The sequence below is a fragment of the Salvelinus fontinalis genome, chromosome 16 (assembly GCF_029448725.1).
Source record: "Salvelinus fontinalis isolate EN_2023a chromosome 16, ASM2944872v1, whole genome shotgun sequence".
Lineage (NCBI taxonomy): Eukaryota > Metazoa > Chordata > Actinopteri > Salmoniformes > Salmonidae > Salvelinus > Salvelinus fontinalis.
The window spans coordinates 5,266,854-5,284,304 of record NC_074680.1 but is presented as its reverse complement, the minus strand read 5'-3'; the positions used below and the strand labels follow the sequence as shown (position 1 = coordinate 5,284,304).

The window sequence follows — 17,451 nt, the reverse complement described above, 5'->3', positions numbered from 1 at the left end:
GTCAATGCCATAAAGTCTGACAGCTCTTATCCCGTTACTCCCCATATACAAAAAAATGTTGTTAATATATCCACACCACTTCAGGACTTTATTTAAAAATAGATTTTAGTTTTCATTGTTAAAACGTTCTTTAAAAAGACCCACAAAGTTTAGCATAGCTCGGAGCGAATGTAGAATAGTTACATGTCAAAACATATTCAGCCAGCTCTAGAATAAAGTTTGTTGGTGGGAATTCGTTAGTATCTCGGTCTCTCAAATAGTGAGCTAGGGCTGCCAGCCCCCCCCCCCCCCCCCCTACCCGTAAGGGGGAATGCAGCTATATAGACTCTCGACATCTAATGTGACCAAAATACAGTCTTCTGTTAAACCCGTTATTGGTGAGATCTTGTTTATGAAGTCTATTCATATTCAGGTTTTGAGATAAGGTAGTTTAATAGGGCTCCAGATTAGCGCATATATCCTTTTGGAACACCTGTGCGGGATCAACACTCAGTTTTCTATAGAAACTTTCATTACTGAGTTGTCTCTGAATCTCTTCTTTGTATTTTTCGTAGTCTAAAACGACCACAGCACCCCCTTTTGTCTGCAGGTTTGACAATGAACTAATGAAAGATTATTCTTTGGTTAGGTGCCTGTTCTTCTGTCGTAGTGAGGTCCTTCTGAATGTGGTTCGTTTCTCTCATATATACTGACATGGCTTCTTGTTCCACTAACCGAATAGGTATTAATCGAGGAGTTGTTAACTATAGGACAGAATTACCTTTTGGGTTTAAAATGGGTATCAGTTCTTTGTTGGATTTCTAGGCCCGAAACAGTGTTTTGAGAAAACACGTGCTTAAGTTTAATCTTGCGAAATAATTTAAAACAGATTTACTTTCCTATCAAATGTTTTGTTTGTCCATGTAGGTACAAAAGAGAGGCCCTTAGATAAGACTGAGACTTGAGCGTCAGTAAGGTATTTTTTGGAGAGGTTAATTACCGCGTTCTGCTGTAGCTCCGTGTCCACGGCCTGTGTTCCTTGTCCCCTCTTTGACCGCTTGCCTCTCCTACATCGTTTCTTTTCTTTCGTGGAGCCTTGTTGTGCTGCTTTCGGGCTAGAAAAACAGTCTGTGTGACTGCAACCTCTTACTTACTTCGACACGTTCGACGATTAATAGCATTAAATCTAAAAGAACATTTGTTGAGGATTTAATTACATTTCTGAACGAAAGTTGTCGTTTTTCCCCATTGTAGGCTCCTTCTGTATTCTCAGTCAATGATTTATGAAAACTTGCTTGGTAGGTCGATGTCCTCTGTGGTTTTACAGACATGCTTAATTCGTTTTATGTACACACTTTATTTGAATATTTATGAAATGCATATTGCTATATTTGGTAGCACTTATTTGTTTTCCCTCGACTCAACCCCATTTGATGCATGGAACGGATGTGGGTGGGGCTAGGTCTACATAAGGGTGAATCCTTTTTTGTAACTCACAAAAGCTCTGGCGAAGGCCGTGAGGCCGTTACATAAAGCTTTTTAAAGAGCAGTGTGCGGGTTTCTTCTTTTTTCTCATTTTGTTCAGCCGCTACCATGCACCTGCAAAAAACAAGGCACTCGCACATCTGAGCTTTTTGAATTTTGCATTCTTCATACTATGAAATAATGCCATGGCATTCTAAGCAAATCTTGTCTGCTAAATGAACTAGTGTAGCCCACAGCCATATGGCATAGCTATATCAGGACAACTCAAGAACATGCTACTCTGTTCTTCTGAAATAAGACACAAAATGTATATGTTCCAAAGGTCTGTGGTATGACGAATACAATAGAACATAGCTGAATAAAATAGAAAGGATATTTTCTATTTGCGCACATGCAGATATTCTGTGTTGAGCAGTTAACAAAGGAACAGGTACTCCTATATGCTTTATTTAGAGTTATTTATGTAACAGTTGTGATAAATGTTGGGCTATACGTTTTGATTTTTTGTACATTCAAGGCTGCATAATGCGACAAAAAAAAGTTGCTTGAAAGGCATGAGCTCTGCTTATTTTTTTGGCGCAGGCTGTGCACACTTCATCAGTCTCTCATTCACAATATGACAAGCACTTGATAATTCCCCGAATTTCCCGGCTGCATCCCCTTTTGTGGCCGTAACGCCCACTCAAAAAAAACTGTGCCGTTGTGCCCTTGGGCTGAATATAATTGTAATTCCATTCTCCCGGCTGCGTGCCGAAACACCTCTCACTTACATGGCTCTCTGTCAAGTGATCGGGTCTCTCACAGGCTACAAGTGACCGACAGACATCGGGGACGCAACGGCGGGCATCCTCATCCAATTCCGAGGCGCATTCACAAGTGATAATATATCGTTCACAAGTCATAGGCTAATAGTCACCAATTATACCATTCTTGATTGAATCTCGTCTTTACATGTGTGAAATTTGTTTTGATTTGGAATGGACCATTATCATGCACCTGTCTCGAAACAGGGGCAGCAGGGAAAAAATACATGTCATCTATGCAGTTAAAAAGTCAATGGAGGACGCTTTTCACGTGGTTCATTTTCATGCCAGCCTGGTAGGCTATACTCCGGTTGTAAAGAGAAGCAATGTGCTTAATATTAGAAAAGTTGATTAAATAAATATAGTAGGCCTAGCCTACAAAAAGTTGATGGGACTCTCTTAACCTGTCTAGGATCAGCGTGGCGCTAGCGGCACACCCCCCCCCCCCCCCCACTGAAAAACCAGTGCCGCGAAATTCAAAAAAAATATTTTTTTTTAAATATTTAACTTTCACACATTAAAGTCCAATACAGCTAATGAAAGACACAGATCTTGTGAATCCAGTCAACATTTCCGATTTTTAAAATGTTTTACAGGGAAGACACAATATGTAAAGATGTACATCTATTACCTAAAAACACATTAGCATAATCCACCATCTTTTATTTGTCCACCAACACCAGTAGCCATCACCAATTCGACTAAACTAAGATATTTATAGCCCCTAACCAACAAAAAAACTCATCAGATGACAGTCTGATAACATATTTATGGTATGGGATAGGTTTTGTTAGAAAAAAGTGCATATTTCAGGTATATGGCATAGTTTACAATTGCACCCACCATCACAAATGGACTAGAATAATTACAATGAGCAACGTGTTTACCTAACTACTAATCATCAAACATTTCGTAAAAATACACAGCATACACGAATCGAAAGACACAGATCCTGTGAATACAGACAATATTTCAGATTTTCTAAGTGTCTTACAGCGAAAACACAATAAATCGTTATATTAGCTTAGCACATAGCAATTAGCAGCCCAGCATTGATTCTAGCCAAAGTGAGCGATAAAAGTCAACATCGCCAAAAGATATAAATTTTTTCACTAACCTTCTCAGAATTCTTCCGATGACACTCCTGTAACATCATATTACACAATCCATATAGAGTTTGATCGAAAATGTTTATATTTAGCCACCAAAATCATGGTTAGACAATGTGAAATGTAGCTCAGCTGGTCAGAAAATGTCCTTGCGCCACTTAGACAGTGATCTACTCTTATACATAAATACTCATAAACGTGACTAAAAAATATAGGGTGGACAGGGATTGATAGACAATTTAATTCTTAATACAATTGCGTTATTACATTTTTTAATTTATCCTTACTTTTCAATACAGTTTGCGCCAAGCGAAGCTACGTCAAAAAACATGGCGTCCTAAGCCACTAAAATGTTTCGACAGAAACACGATTTATCATAATAAAAATGTCCTACCTTGAGCTGTTCTTCCATCAGTATCTTGGGCAAAGGATCCTTTCTTGGGAGAAATCGTCTTTTGGTGGAAAGCTGTCCTCTTGCCATGTGGAAATGTCAACTGCGTTCGGGATGAACTGAAAAGCGTGCCCAACTTTTCACATCGTTGCAAAAATAAATGTCCCAAAATCGCACTAAACGGATATAAATTGCTATAAAACGCTTTAAATTAACTACTTTATGATGTTTTTAACTCCTATAACGAGTGAAAAGATGACCGGAGAAATATAACAGGCTAAACTAACGCTTGGAACAGGTGCGCGCCGGTGTCCTCTAGGCTCATGACGCAGCTCCCAAAGAATGACTAGCTTCAGGGTTTTTTCATTTGTAGGGCCTGTGAACGCGCAATCGACCCCGTTGGAATCGTCATCACGTAAAGGCATCCAGGGGAAGACGTAAGAAGTGTCCGTATAGTCATAGCAACGACAGTGCCCTTTTAACTGACTTCAGAAAAGTGGCCAACATTTCTCAAATCTGACTCCATGTCAGGGAAATTGCTGTAGAATGGGCTCTGTTCCACTTAGAGACAAAATTTCAACTCCTATAGAAACTATAGACTGTTTTCTATCCAATAATAATAATAATATGCATATTGTACGATCAAGGATTTTGTGGGAAGCCGTTTAAAAAATTAGCCAAATTAGCATAAATAGTCTAAACAGCGCCCCCATCCCCAACAGGTTAAGAGGCCTATGGAAATGTTGCGCATCATGTGCTCTCGAAGTGTTTGACAACATTTTTTGAGACATTTGCATTGATGTCAGAGTGATTAGAGGGACAATTGCGGGCTGAGTACCAGGCAGTTAGCAAGTTGGGTTGGCTACTAATGCCCGTCAGAAGCATCACAGCTTGGAGAAGCCTAATTACCGTGACAAAACAGTCACGTGGAATTTGACTGCCGTTATGACTCGTGACCGTGGCGGTAATAAGGTCACCTTAACAGCCCTAGTTTGGGCTAGGCCCCTTAGTTCCAGTGAAAGGAAATCTTAACACTACAGCATACAATGATATTCCAAATGATTCTGCGCTTCCAACTTTGTGGCAACAGTTTGGGGAAGGCCCCTTCCTGATCCAGCATGACAATGCCCCCGTGCACAAAGCTAGGTCCATAAATAACTGTTTTGTCAAGATCAGTGTGGAAGAACTTGACTGGCCTGCACAGAGCCCTGACCTCAACCCCATCGAACACCTTTGGGATGAATTGGAAAGCCGACTGCAAACCAGGACTAACCTCCCAACATCAGTGCCCAACCTCACGAAAGCTCGTGGCTGAATGGAAGCAAGTCTACGCAGCAATGTTCCAACATCTAGTGGAAAGCGTTCCCAGAATGGAGGCTGTTGTAGCAGCAAAGGGGCAACCAACTCCAAATTTATGCCCACGATTTTGGAATGAGATGTTCGGCGAGCAGATGTCCACATACGTTTAGTTATGTAGTGTGTATACAGCGCATCTGGAGTATTCGGACCCTTCGACTTTTTCCACATTTTGTTACGTTACAGCCTTATTCCAAACTTGATTAACTACATGTTTGTCCTCAACAATCTACACACAATGACCCATAATGACAAATTGAAAATAGGTTTAGACATTTTTGCAAATGTAAAAAATAAGTATTCAGACCACTTGTTATGAGACTTGAAATTGGGCTCAGGTGCATCCTGTTTCCATTGATCATCCTTGAGATGTTTCTGCAACTTCCCCGCCTGTGGTAAATTCAACTGGTTGGACATGATTTGGAAAGGCACATACGTCTATATAGAAAGGTCTCAGTTGACAGTGCATGTCAGAGCAAAAACCCAACCATGCCAAAGGAATTGTCTGAAAATACCACGAAATTGGGGATAAAACAGGGTAAAAAAAGAAGAAAAAAGACCTTGATGGTCACCGACAGCTCCAGAGTTCCTCTGTGGAGATGAGAGAACTTTCCAGATAGACAACCATCTCTGCAGCACTCCACCAAATCAGGCCTTCATGATAGTGGCCACATGGAGCATCTTCTCAGTAAGGCACATGACAGCCCACTTAGAGCTTGCCAAAAGACACCTAACGAACTCTCAGACAATGAGAAACAAGATTATCTGGTCTGATGAAACCAAGATTGAGCTCTTTGGCCTGAATGCCAAGCGTCACATCTGTAGAAAATCTGGCACCATCCCTACGGTGAAGCATGGTGGTGGCTGTTTCATGCTGTGGGGATGTTTTTCAGCGGCAGGTACTGGGAGACTCATCAGGATTGAGGGAAAGATGAATGGAGATCCTTGATGAGAACCTGCTCCAGAGCGCTTAGGACCTCGGACAGGGTCGAAGGTTCACCTTCCAACAGGACAACAACCCTAAGCACACAGCCAAGACAACGCAGGAGTGGCTTCGGGACAGGTCTCTGAATGTCCTTGAGTGGCCCAGCCAGAGCCCGGACTTGAACCCGATCGAACATCTCTGGAGAGACCTGAAAAAAGATGTGCTGTAACGCTCCCCATCCAACCTGACAGAGCTTGAGAGGATCAGCAGAGAAGAATGGGAGAAACTCCCCAAATACAGGTGTGCCAAGCTTGTAGCTTCATACCCAAGAAGACTCAAGGCTGTAATCACTGCCAAAGGTGCTTCAACGAAGTACTCATTAAGGGTCTGAATACTTATGTATATGTGATATCAGTTTTGTACAAAAAAATTCTAAAAACGTGTTTTCGCTTTGTCATTATGGGGTATTGTGTGTACATTGACACGAGAAAAAAACCAATTTATTTTAGCATAAGGCTGTAACGTAACAATGTGGAAAAAGGGGTCTGAATACTTTCCAAATGCACTGTACATAGTTCAATTGATTGTCTGCATGCTTCCTATTTGGTTTAATTTGTTTAAATTGGCACGATTTCTCCATCCCGAAAATGTCCACTTATACAACCTGCCTAAGAATTTAACACACAAAAAAAATTCCAAAATAACATTCCTCCATATTAAAAGGGATAGTTTAAGATTTTGGCAATGAAGCCATTTATCTACTTCCCAAGAGTCAGATGAACAGGATGCTAAATGTTCCTGAAGACTTCCAATTGTTGTGCTGGTTATTATTAGCTCGTGAAACTACATCCAACTTTCTTTATACAGGACACATAAAAATAGTATCCACGATGGTACTCTGTTGCAGCTTGCGATTTTGATAAAATTACTTTTCACATAAAATAAAAAATGAGTCGGTCTTATGTAGCAAAATTTGAAATTGTGTTATTTTTATTTATTACATTGGATAAAAGTAGAGACTCAGAGCTAGAAAATTGTATATCATACACTCCAGTTGAGGAAAAATGGGAAAGTAATTCTACTTTAAAAGTTGATCAACTTTTAACCTCAATTTTGAGAAACATGTTCTGGCACACCTACTGGAGAGCTCTTTTGTCATCTACATCCTCTTAAGCTTAACCCCACTTATGTCTAAGGATTCGCATGTGATGCCATGTAGTAAACAACCAAAGATGAAGAATAAAAGCTGGTTCATACTTCGGGTGTATTCGTAAATTTAATCTGGAGGGCCAGCGTGTGCTCTGGGCGTTCGTAAACTCCGAGCGTTTCACTCGGAGCATTCAGAGTGCACACTGGACGCTCTGACAGAGGAGTAGGGTTGATCAGAGCGTTCTGTCCTAACAGCAGTCAAGCACCCAAGCTAACAGGCTAACGTTGGCTAGCTACTTCAAGACACAAATGAGAAAAACATCTCACTGACCATTTTACTTGCCCTCACAGAGCTGGTTAGGCTGTTTTTATGTTATCCAGAGCGTTGGTGACCATAACTGTGCTGCCGGCAGAAATTTAATTACGCTTTTTTTGCCAATGTTTACTGACACCGGCCAGATTCAACGGGTGTGGTGTGTTCGTCAATGTTAGTTATTCTGCCCTCTGACACTCAGACGAGAGCTCTCTGAAATCGGAGTAGATAGCTAGAGTAAATTTACCAGCTACATCTATTGACAATTGTTGCAGTGACATCCTGAACAATCTATTGAAATGGTTACTTACATGTCTAAATAGACTCCACTATGCATCTAGCTAAACAAAGAATCATAATCCCAACTCATGACATTATTACCCTGCATGAATCTGCAGGTAGCTAACCAACCAGGTTCAATGTTAGTTAATTAACATTAGGCTATAACTCGCAAAGCAAATGGCTCTGAGAAAGGAATAATATGACTACACAGATCATACACGTAACATTAGCTAGCGAGCCAGCCAGTCAACGTTAGCTAACAGTACACCAACTTGAAATTAAAATGACTGACAAAATTAGAAACGTGTAATATCTGAAAACGTAGCTAGCTAGACTATCTTACCCCTATACATCATGGATAGACACTTCTCCCTGTCATGGATGCCATGGTTGCCATTAGTTTGAAGATGTAATCCAGAGACAGGCGTTTTCTCCATCTCTTTAGCTATCATACACGAATTCCACTGATTTCAAAACTCAGTCCTCCAGAAAGTGGAGAGCAACATTTATGCAGTTCTACTAAGTGATATATATATATTTTTAAACTACGTTAGAAAGGATTACCTACAAATACTGACCAGTTCAAATAGACAGAAGCGCGCGACATAGTAGACCAATCCCAACTCCATGATCTCAGCCAATCATGGCTAGCGGGAAGGTTGTCGGCTTTTTCTGTGGCTGAACCAACTAGGCTCGTAATTTAACATTTGTATTCATATTTACAGATGGCATACACGTTGGTTATTAAGGAACATGAAAGTCCACATGTTCCAGAAGGCATTTCTGCCCCTCAAACGCGTTTTGATATTAAAAAAAAAATATCCTGTGAAGTACTGACGCGCGACATATGCCTAGATTCCTCAGAGTAATATACACATCATGCTTTGGCTGCTGAACACTAGATAAGAGTGCAATACATCTATCTAGTCAGGGTGTGTCAAATTATACCCTAATCCCTATATCATGCACTACTTTTGGCCAGGCTTTGGTAGTATAGGAGTACACATCGTAGGGAATAGGTTGCCATTCCATGAACAAGAGTGCAAATAACAGTCAATGTACCTTGGGGTGTTTGACGGCCATCTTCATCTCCTCTGGTGCTTCGGGGATGACAACAGGGACGGAGTAGGATCCTGACAGGGCTGTGTATCTGGGCGCCACTGGGTCGATAACCTACAGACACATGGGAGAGGTTCATTATTGCAATGGTGTCCTGTGTAGTGACAGACATTCTCATTCAATATCTCGACCAAAGAGTAAAGACGTAGGACATTTCAATTGGACCGGAGGCTGAGTGCAGGGATGAGAGAGAAAAGGATAGAAAGCAGAGGTAGAGTAGTTTGAGAAGCCAGTTTTCAGTATGCATTGCCAACAACACAGACAAGGGGGAAAAGAAGACCCATTCTGAAAGGAAATCTGCATCCGTGGCCATGAGGTGGTGAAGTCCCTTGAATTTTTCGCATTCTGTAGCCTATTCAAAACAGACCCTTAGAATGCCCTGCTTTCATGATATATTCAGATATTCCAGTGCCAAAGGTTTTGCTTATCTGAGTTTATAGATCCTAGTAGTGTCCCAAATAATGGCTGCAAATATCAGGTGAATAACTTTTCAAAGACTACTAAGAAAACACAAGCAATCTGAGTGTAGTGTCTAGGAGAGCAGGATGGGAAGGAAGGTGACTTTTGGAGGAATGTTCTCAGAATTGAATGGGAGTCAGACTTTATTACTGAGCTACAAATTAGCTCTGTGTGAGATTTGAGCAAAATGTGTATGTTTCAGAATTGATGAAGACGCAGATTGGAGGAGACGTGGGAGAGAAAGGATGGAAAGCACTAGTGTTGTCATTATATCAAAATGTTGACTTCGATACAAATGGCAGGTTTAGTATCGCAATACTCTATACCATCATGACACCAACACGATACCACAGCAAAAAAGTCAGAATGGCACTTGATCCAGAGATTAACTCAGCTAGAGCTGTTCAATTGTTGGGCATTTTTTTGAGTTAAATATCTTTTTTTATTTTTTTATTTTTTTTATCATAGAGCCATGATGAATCAATTATACAATCATACACTCAATTTGACTTTGTTTTTACCAATCTAACTGCATAACAATGGTAGTCATTTATTTAAATGGTAAATTTACTGATTAACTGGGTAAATTAAAGATGTAGCATAAGCCACAATACAGGTGAATGCAATTTCAATAGGAGTGTGCAATTATTCAGACCTTGACTTTTTCCACATTTTGTTACGTTACAGCCTTATTTACTACAGGTGGACTCCAATCAAGTTATAGAAACATCTCAAGGATGATCAATGGAAACAGGATGAACCTGAGCTCAATTTCGAGTCTCATAGCAAAGGGTCTGAATACATATGTAAATATGGTATTTGTTTAAAAAAAAAAAAATGTTACGTTGCGTTTTATCATTATGGGGTATTGTGTGTGGATTGATGAAGATTTTTAAGAATGTAATCCATTTTAGAGTAAGGCTGTCACAGAAATGTGGCAAAAGGGGTAGGGGTCTGAACACTTTCCGAATGCACTGTCTATTGAGCTTGTTTTGGCTGATTTCATTAGCCCTACAGATGACAATCTGTTTCCCTTACATTTTGGATTTTTTTTTTATTGTACCAATAAACACTTGCATAAAAGTATCACTTTGATAAAAGTGGGAACTCTTTAACCCAGCAATGACGTCATTCACGAGCTTTGCACAGGTAGTCAGTTGGTTCGGTGAAGCATGAGGCAGGGATACTTTTCTTCAGTATCTCTGCGTGCGGAAGGCGATTTATGTCAAGAGTACTAGTCAAATCAAAATGTATTTGTCACACGCGAGAATACAACATGTGCTGTACCGTGAAATTCTTACTTGCAACCCTTTAACCAATAACGTAGTTAAGAAAATAAAGAATATTTACTGAATAATAATAATAAAATAACAATAACGAGGCTATATACAGGGGGTACAGAGTCAATGTGCGGTGATACAGGTTAGCCGAGGCAATTTGTACATGTAGGTAGGGGTAAAGTGACTATGCATAGATAATAAACAGCGAGTAGCAACAGTGCAAAAACAAAGGAGGGGAGGTCAATGCAAATAGTCTGGTGGCCATTTGATTAATTGTTCAGTAGTCTTATGGTATGGGGGTAGAAGTTGTTAAGGAGCCTTTTGGACCTAGACTCGGCGCTCCGGTACCGCTTGCAGTGCAGTAGCAGAGAGAACAGTCTATGACTTGGGTGACTGGAGTCTGACAATTTTTTGAGCCTTCCTCTGACACTGGTATAGAGGTCCTGGATGGCAGGAAGCTTGGCCCCAGTGATGTACTGGGCCATACGCACTACCCTCTGTAGCGCCTTGCGGTCAGATACCGAGCAGATTCCATACCAGGCGGTGATGCAACCGGTCAGGACGCTCTCGATGGTGCAGCTGTAGAACTTTGAGGCTCTGGGGGCCCATGCCAAATCTTTTCGTTGTCAGTGATCATGCCTACTACTGTTGTGTGGTCAGCAAACTTAATGGTGTTGAGAGACATGCACGCACCCCTGCGGGGCCCCTGTGCTGTTCACAGCTCGCATTGATGTGACATCCTGGATGAGTTGCACTACCTGAGCCACTTGTGTGGGTTGTAGACTCCGTCTCATGCTACCACTAGAGTGAGAGCACCGCCAGCATTCAAAAGTGACCAAAACATCAGCCAGGAAGCATAGGAACTGAGAAGTGGTCTGTGATCACCACCTGCAGAATCACACCTTTTTTGTGGGTGTCTTGCTAATTGCCTATAATTTCCACCTTTTGTCTATTCCATTTGCACAACAGCATGTGAAATTTATTGTCAATCAGTGTTGCTTCCTAAGTGGACAGTTTGATTTCACAGAAGTGTGATTGACTTGGAGTTACATTGTGTTGTTTAAGTGTTCCCTTTATTTTTTTGAGGTGTGTATATATATTAGTACCAGTCAAAAGTTTAGACACACCTAATCATTTTCTTAATTTTTTACTATTTTCTACATTGTATAATAATAGTGAAGACATCAAAACTATGAAATTACATCTGGAATCATATAGTAACCAAAAAAGTGAAACAAATATATTTGAGATTTGAGATTCTTCAAAGGAACCACCCTTTCCCTTGACAGCTTTGCACACTCTTGGCATTCTCTCAACCAGCTTCATGAGGTAGTCACCTGGAATGCATTTCAATTAACAGGTGTGCCTTGCTAAAAGTAAATTTGTGGAATTTCCTTCTTAATGCGTTTGAGACAATCAGTTGTGTTGTGACAAGGTAGGGCTTGTATACAGAATATAGCCCTATTTGGAATGCACCAAATCCATATTATGGCACTAACAGCTCAAATAAGCAAAGAGAAACGACAGTCCATCATTACTTTAAGACATGAAGGTCATTCAATCCGGGAAAAAACATTTCATAGTTTTGATATATTCAATATTATTCTACAACGTAGAAAATAGTAAAAATTAAGAAAAACCCTGGAATGAGTATATGTGTTCAAACCCAAGACGACTTGAGGCTGGAATCACTGCAAAAGGTGCTTCAACAAAGTACTGAGTAAAGGGTCTGAATACTTATGTAAATGTAATCAGTTTCCATTTTTAATACATTTGCAAACATTTCTAAAAACCTGTTTTTGCTTTGTCATTGTGGGGCTGTGTGTGTAGATTGATGAGGGAAAAAAACTATTTAATATATTTTTGAATAAGTCTGTAACGCCTTATCTTTGTAGTGACTGGGTGTATTGATACACCATCCAAAGTATAATTAATAACTTGCCCATGCTCGAAGGGATATTCAATGTCAGCTTGTTTTACACATCTACCAATAGGTGCCTTTCTTTGTGAGGCATTGGAAAACTTCCCTGGTCTTTGGGGTTGAATCTGTTTTAAATTCACTGCTTGACAGAGGGACCTTACAGATAATTGTATGTGTGGGAAACAGAGAGGATGTTAAACACTATTTTGAGTCCATGCAACTTAAGCACATTTTTAGGCTTGCGATAACAAAGGATTGAATACTTATTGACTCAAGACATTTCAACTTTTCAATTGATTTAATTTATAAATATTTCTAAAAACATAATTCCACTTGGACATTGAGGGGTATTGTGTGTAGGCAAGTGACAAAATCTCACTTGTGTCCATTTTAAATTCAACAAACTGGAAATTTTCAAAAGGGGTGTGAATACTTTCTGTATACTTATACAGGCACTGTAGACTTAACTTTTTTTTGATTTGGTAATATGATCAACACTTTATATTTACATACCTTTTTTAATTATTTTTAATTTGAGTGGCAGCCAACAGGACAATGCAAATTGCGTATGAGATCATATGAGTTCGTGTAGCTAAGTTTGTGTAGCGTACTTGTAGCCCCCACCCAACAACAAAACAAATGTTAAAAATATACACAAATTTGGTCAAACAAAAAAGGGAACACACTGTCTAACCCAGTAATGACGTCATTCACAAGCTTTGCACAGAGTCAGTTGGTTCGGTGAAGGAGATGTGAGGCAGGGTTAGTTTTCGTCGGGACTGAGTGAATAAAGGTGAAAATCAGCATATTCTGCGTTATGGTCACAAACAAAGTACTAGGGTAGTGAATTGATTTTAGCATTAGCTGTAAGCTAGCAAGGAAAGTTAACCCCTAAAGATGTATCTTCTTGCATTGTAAATAAAGTGTTATAGCTTTATGGACATTGTTTGGCGAACAGTAAATAACAGTTCTACATGCCGTGTTGCATTACTCAAGTGTGTTAACTTCTGTGCAGAACGAGTGTGGAGCTAACATGACACAGCCCAGAATTCCAGTGCAGTGGTTCCTTGTCAGGACAGGTTAGAGAGCAAGCGGTAGCAATGAGTACAGGCAAGTACAGGCAAGTGGAACAGGCAAGAGATATGTGCGGTGCGCTCGTGCTAAAAGGGGACATCAGCTGTGCTGACTTGATCCTCTCTCAATCAGTATACAACATGACACATTTCATAAAAGTACCGAAAGAAACCAATTCTAGTACCAAACCGTTTTTCATGTTCTGGCATCGAAAAAGTACATTAGTTCTGGTACACCGTACAGCACTAGAAAGCACATGGATGAAGGGACGGAGGGAGGAAGCGAGGGAGTGGAGTAGTAAGAAGAGTACCTTGATACAGCTAATTGGCAGCTTGGAAACGGAAAGAGTGAGATGCAGTTCAATGTCAAATACATGAGGAAGCTCGAGAGAGAGAGAGAGAGAGAGAGAGAGAGAGAAGCGGTTCGGCGAGGGCAAGAAAAAGTTCAGGCAGGATAGGGTTGAGGTACATGTATGTCAATCCACCCTCCCCACCACACACCCTCTCCTCATCACAGATACCACGGGCTTAAAGGAGAAACAAGTGTTTTCCCTAGCTATGACATGCATACAGTTGAAGTCGTAAGTTTACATACACCTTAGGCAAATACATTTAAACTCAGTTTCACAATTTCCCTGACACCCAAAAGTACTCGTTACATTTTGAATGTTTAGCAGGAAAGGAAAATGTGAAATTCTTTACACTTTTGATACATTTTAGCAATTAAATGTACTTTTGATACTTAACTATATTTAAAACAAATACCTTTACTCAAGTAGTATTTTACTGGGTGACTTTCACTTGAGCCACTATCCCTTTAAAGATGGTATGGTGTGTGTTTGATTCAAGAACACCGCGGTATTATCAGGTACACTACATGTAGAAAAAGTATGTAGAAACCCCTTCAAATTAGAGGAATTGGCTATTTCAGCCACACCCTCTGCTGACAGGTGTATGAAATTGAGCACACAACCACGCAATCTCCATAGATAAACATTGGCAGTAGAATGGCTTTACTGAAGAGCTCAGTGACTTAACGTGGCACCATCATAGGATGCCACCTTGCCAACAAGTCAGTTCATCAAATTTCTGCCCTGGTCAACTATCTTAAAGCTACAGCATACAATGACATTCTAGACGATTCTGTGCTTCCAATTTTGTGGCAACAGTTTGACAATGCCCCCGTACACAAAGCGAGGTCCATACAAAAATGGTTTGTCAAGATCGGTGTGGAAGAACTTACAGCCTGAACAGAGCCCTGACCTCAACCCCATTGAACACCTTCGGGATAAATTGGAACGCCGACTGCGAGGCGGGCCTAATCGCCCAACATCACTGACTGACCTTACGAATGCTCGTGGATGAATAGTAGCAAGTCCCCGCAGCAATGTTCTAACATCTAGTGGAAAGTCTTCCCAGACGAGTGGAGGCTGTTACAGCAGCAAAGGGGGGACCAACTCCATATTAATGCACATGATTTTGAAATGAGATGTTCGCCGAGCAGGTGTCCACATACTTTAGGTCATGTTGTGTATCATAAAAGTAGTTGTAGCTTTCAAGCTTTTCAGTGGCATGTTGAAAAAAAATCATAAAGTAGTTTAGTGTCAATACGTAGCGGCATAAAATATAATTGGTTAAACGTGATTGGGTACACCTGGTGCAATGGACATTCAGGATAATGGACATCAAAATATTCAGATAGTCATATTTAATCTAAACAATACTTTTCTTTCAGAGAGATTGGAATAGTATTTGTGAGATGTGTACTCTATTCATTCTATATTCAACATGCAGTTCCAGACAGAACCCTGCCATTAGTTGAAGGCAGCCAATCCAGTAGTTTCTGAAAAGTAGTCACTTTCTGAGATCTGTATTCAAATAGTATGGAAAAGCAGTCACTTTCTGAGATCTGTATTCAAATAGTTTTTAAAAGTTGTCATTTTTGCAGCTCTGTATTCATATTGTCACTTTCCACAAAGCATAGCTAAAACTATAGATCTCTCAGGTCTGGAGGAACGCAGGGGATGAGGGGAGGAAAAGGGGAAAAGCAAAGCGGGAAAAGAATAGCATAAAACAAAAAGGCAGCAGCCATGCAAGCTGTGAGTAGGCGAGCTATCAGAGGAGCGAAGTGTGTGTGTGCATGCATGTAATGAGCTTCCTTAGGGATTTATTGCATTTCTTTCTGCTCCAACCAATTTAGGCAACCAAACCATTAATAATAGTGTTTAAATATGCCTAAAACTTACAATACCAGTCTTGTCAAATCTACCAGAAATGCCAGCATGCCACTGATTTTCATATGCAGATTCTTAGACTTGATCTAAAGAGATTCTCCCATACAGTGGGTTTCAAAGGGGCAGGTTTCAATCCAGATCAGTCCAAATCAGTGTGTAGAGAAAGGGGAAGATCGGTATACATGCGCATGCATACCTTCTTGTTAAAGGCCCAGATCTTGTCCCATTCCATGTTGACCACAGACCTGGATCCACCCTGGGGGAAAGAACAGACAGTTTCAAAGATGGAATCGACAACAAAATCAAAGGCGCAACAGTCTAAAAACATGACAATAAGAGTCCATTACAAGGTCCAACGCAGCCATTTAAAAAAAAATCTCATATCAAATCATATCTGTAACAATCAAGTACCTTACTGTGATTGTTTTCAATGTAAGTGCACAAAAAGAAACAAAAATAGCTTCTTATAAGAAAGCAATTTCTCAAGCAAGAATTTTGCTAGGAATTTCTGGGAGTGGTCTGAATGGGGAGGGGAAAACAGAAAACTAGCTGTTATTCGCAGAATACTTTGGAACTGTTTCTTATTGGTCTATTAACTAATTTACCACCGGGTGATGACACCAGGCAGGACAAATCAGGATGACATTTCCAGCAGTCTTTTCAACCAGCTCTTAAAATAGAATGGCATTATCATAATTTTCACAATTACAGTGTGGAAATATATATAAAACACGGGAATATCACTACACTGGGCCTTATGGGTCTATTGAAGTAACAGAATAAAAAAATCCCCATCAAAATCTCTCAGTTTAAGCATGGGCTGCATCTCAATCCACCACATACACTTAAGTCGTCCTTCTGCATCCGCAGGTGGCAGAGCTACAGCCGTGTTAGCTCGACCATGAGACATCCCAAAAATTCTTCTCACGAAAACATCTTTATATCCAAACGGTTTGGACTAAAAGCCCCATGGGACTTATCTGAAGTTGGGAGCGCTGATGTGCAAATTTCTGCCTGTAGCGTCCGATCCGTTTGGGCTACAAACTAATATGACCCCACCGTGGAAAGGGGACACTCGCGAACACGATGGCGTTCTATGTTTTGCTCTACTACCCCCTACCTTCCTCTGAAGGTAACCCACACAAATTAATGGAAGTTAAGAGGTTAAAAACTTCCATTTAAGAATGATGGCCACTGTGTTCATGGGAACCTTCAGATCTGTGCCTCGTCACGATCCTGTCTCTTGAGCTCTATGGACAATTCCTCCGACCTCATGGCTTGGGTTTAGCTCTGACATGCACTTTGTAAACTTTTCAAAAACTCTGTTTTCGCTTTGTCATTATGAGGTAAATTAAAGTTATTTCAATCAAATGAAAGCAAGTGTTTGTTTTATTAACAAGGAATAACAATACAAGTATATGGACACCCCTTCAAATTAGAGGATTCGGCTATTTCAGCCACACCCATTGCTGACAGGTATATAAAATCAAGCACACAGACATGCAATCTCCATGGACAAACATTGGCAGTAGAATGGTCGTAATGGAGCTCAGTCACTTATTTTTATTTTATT

The 17,451-nt window shown here is 40.3% G+C and overlaps 1 protein-coding gene across 2 annotated transcripts in view; it reads right to left on the bottom strand.

Annotated features, from left to right (window-relative positions):
- The window catches only part of LOC129812555 (bifunctional glutamate/proline--tRNA ligase-like), a 66,178-nt gene that overhangs the window by 29,706 nt on the left and 19,021 nt on the right, over positions 1 to 17,451 (bottom strand). Inside the window, exons 12-14 of one of the 2 annotated variants that reach the window (XM_055864206.1) lie at positions 16,075 to 16,134; positions 13,956 to 13,976; positions 8,855 to 8,965 (exon numbers count right to left, since the gene is read on the bottom strand). In XM_055864206.1, coding sequence (XP_055720181.1) covers positions 8,855 to 8,965; positions 13,956 to 13,976; positions 16,075 to 16,134 — 192 coding nt within the window. The remainder of the gene's footprint in view (positions 1 to 8,854; positions 8,966 to 13,955; positions 13,977 to 16,074; positions 16,135 to 17,451) is intronic. The other variant, XM_055864207.1, reaches the window with a different exon arrangement.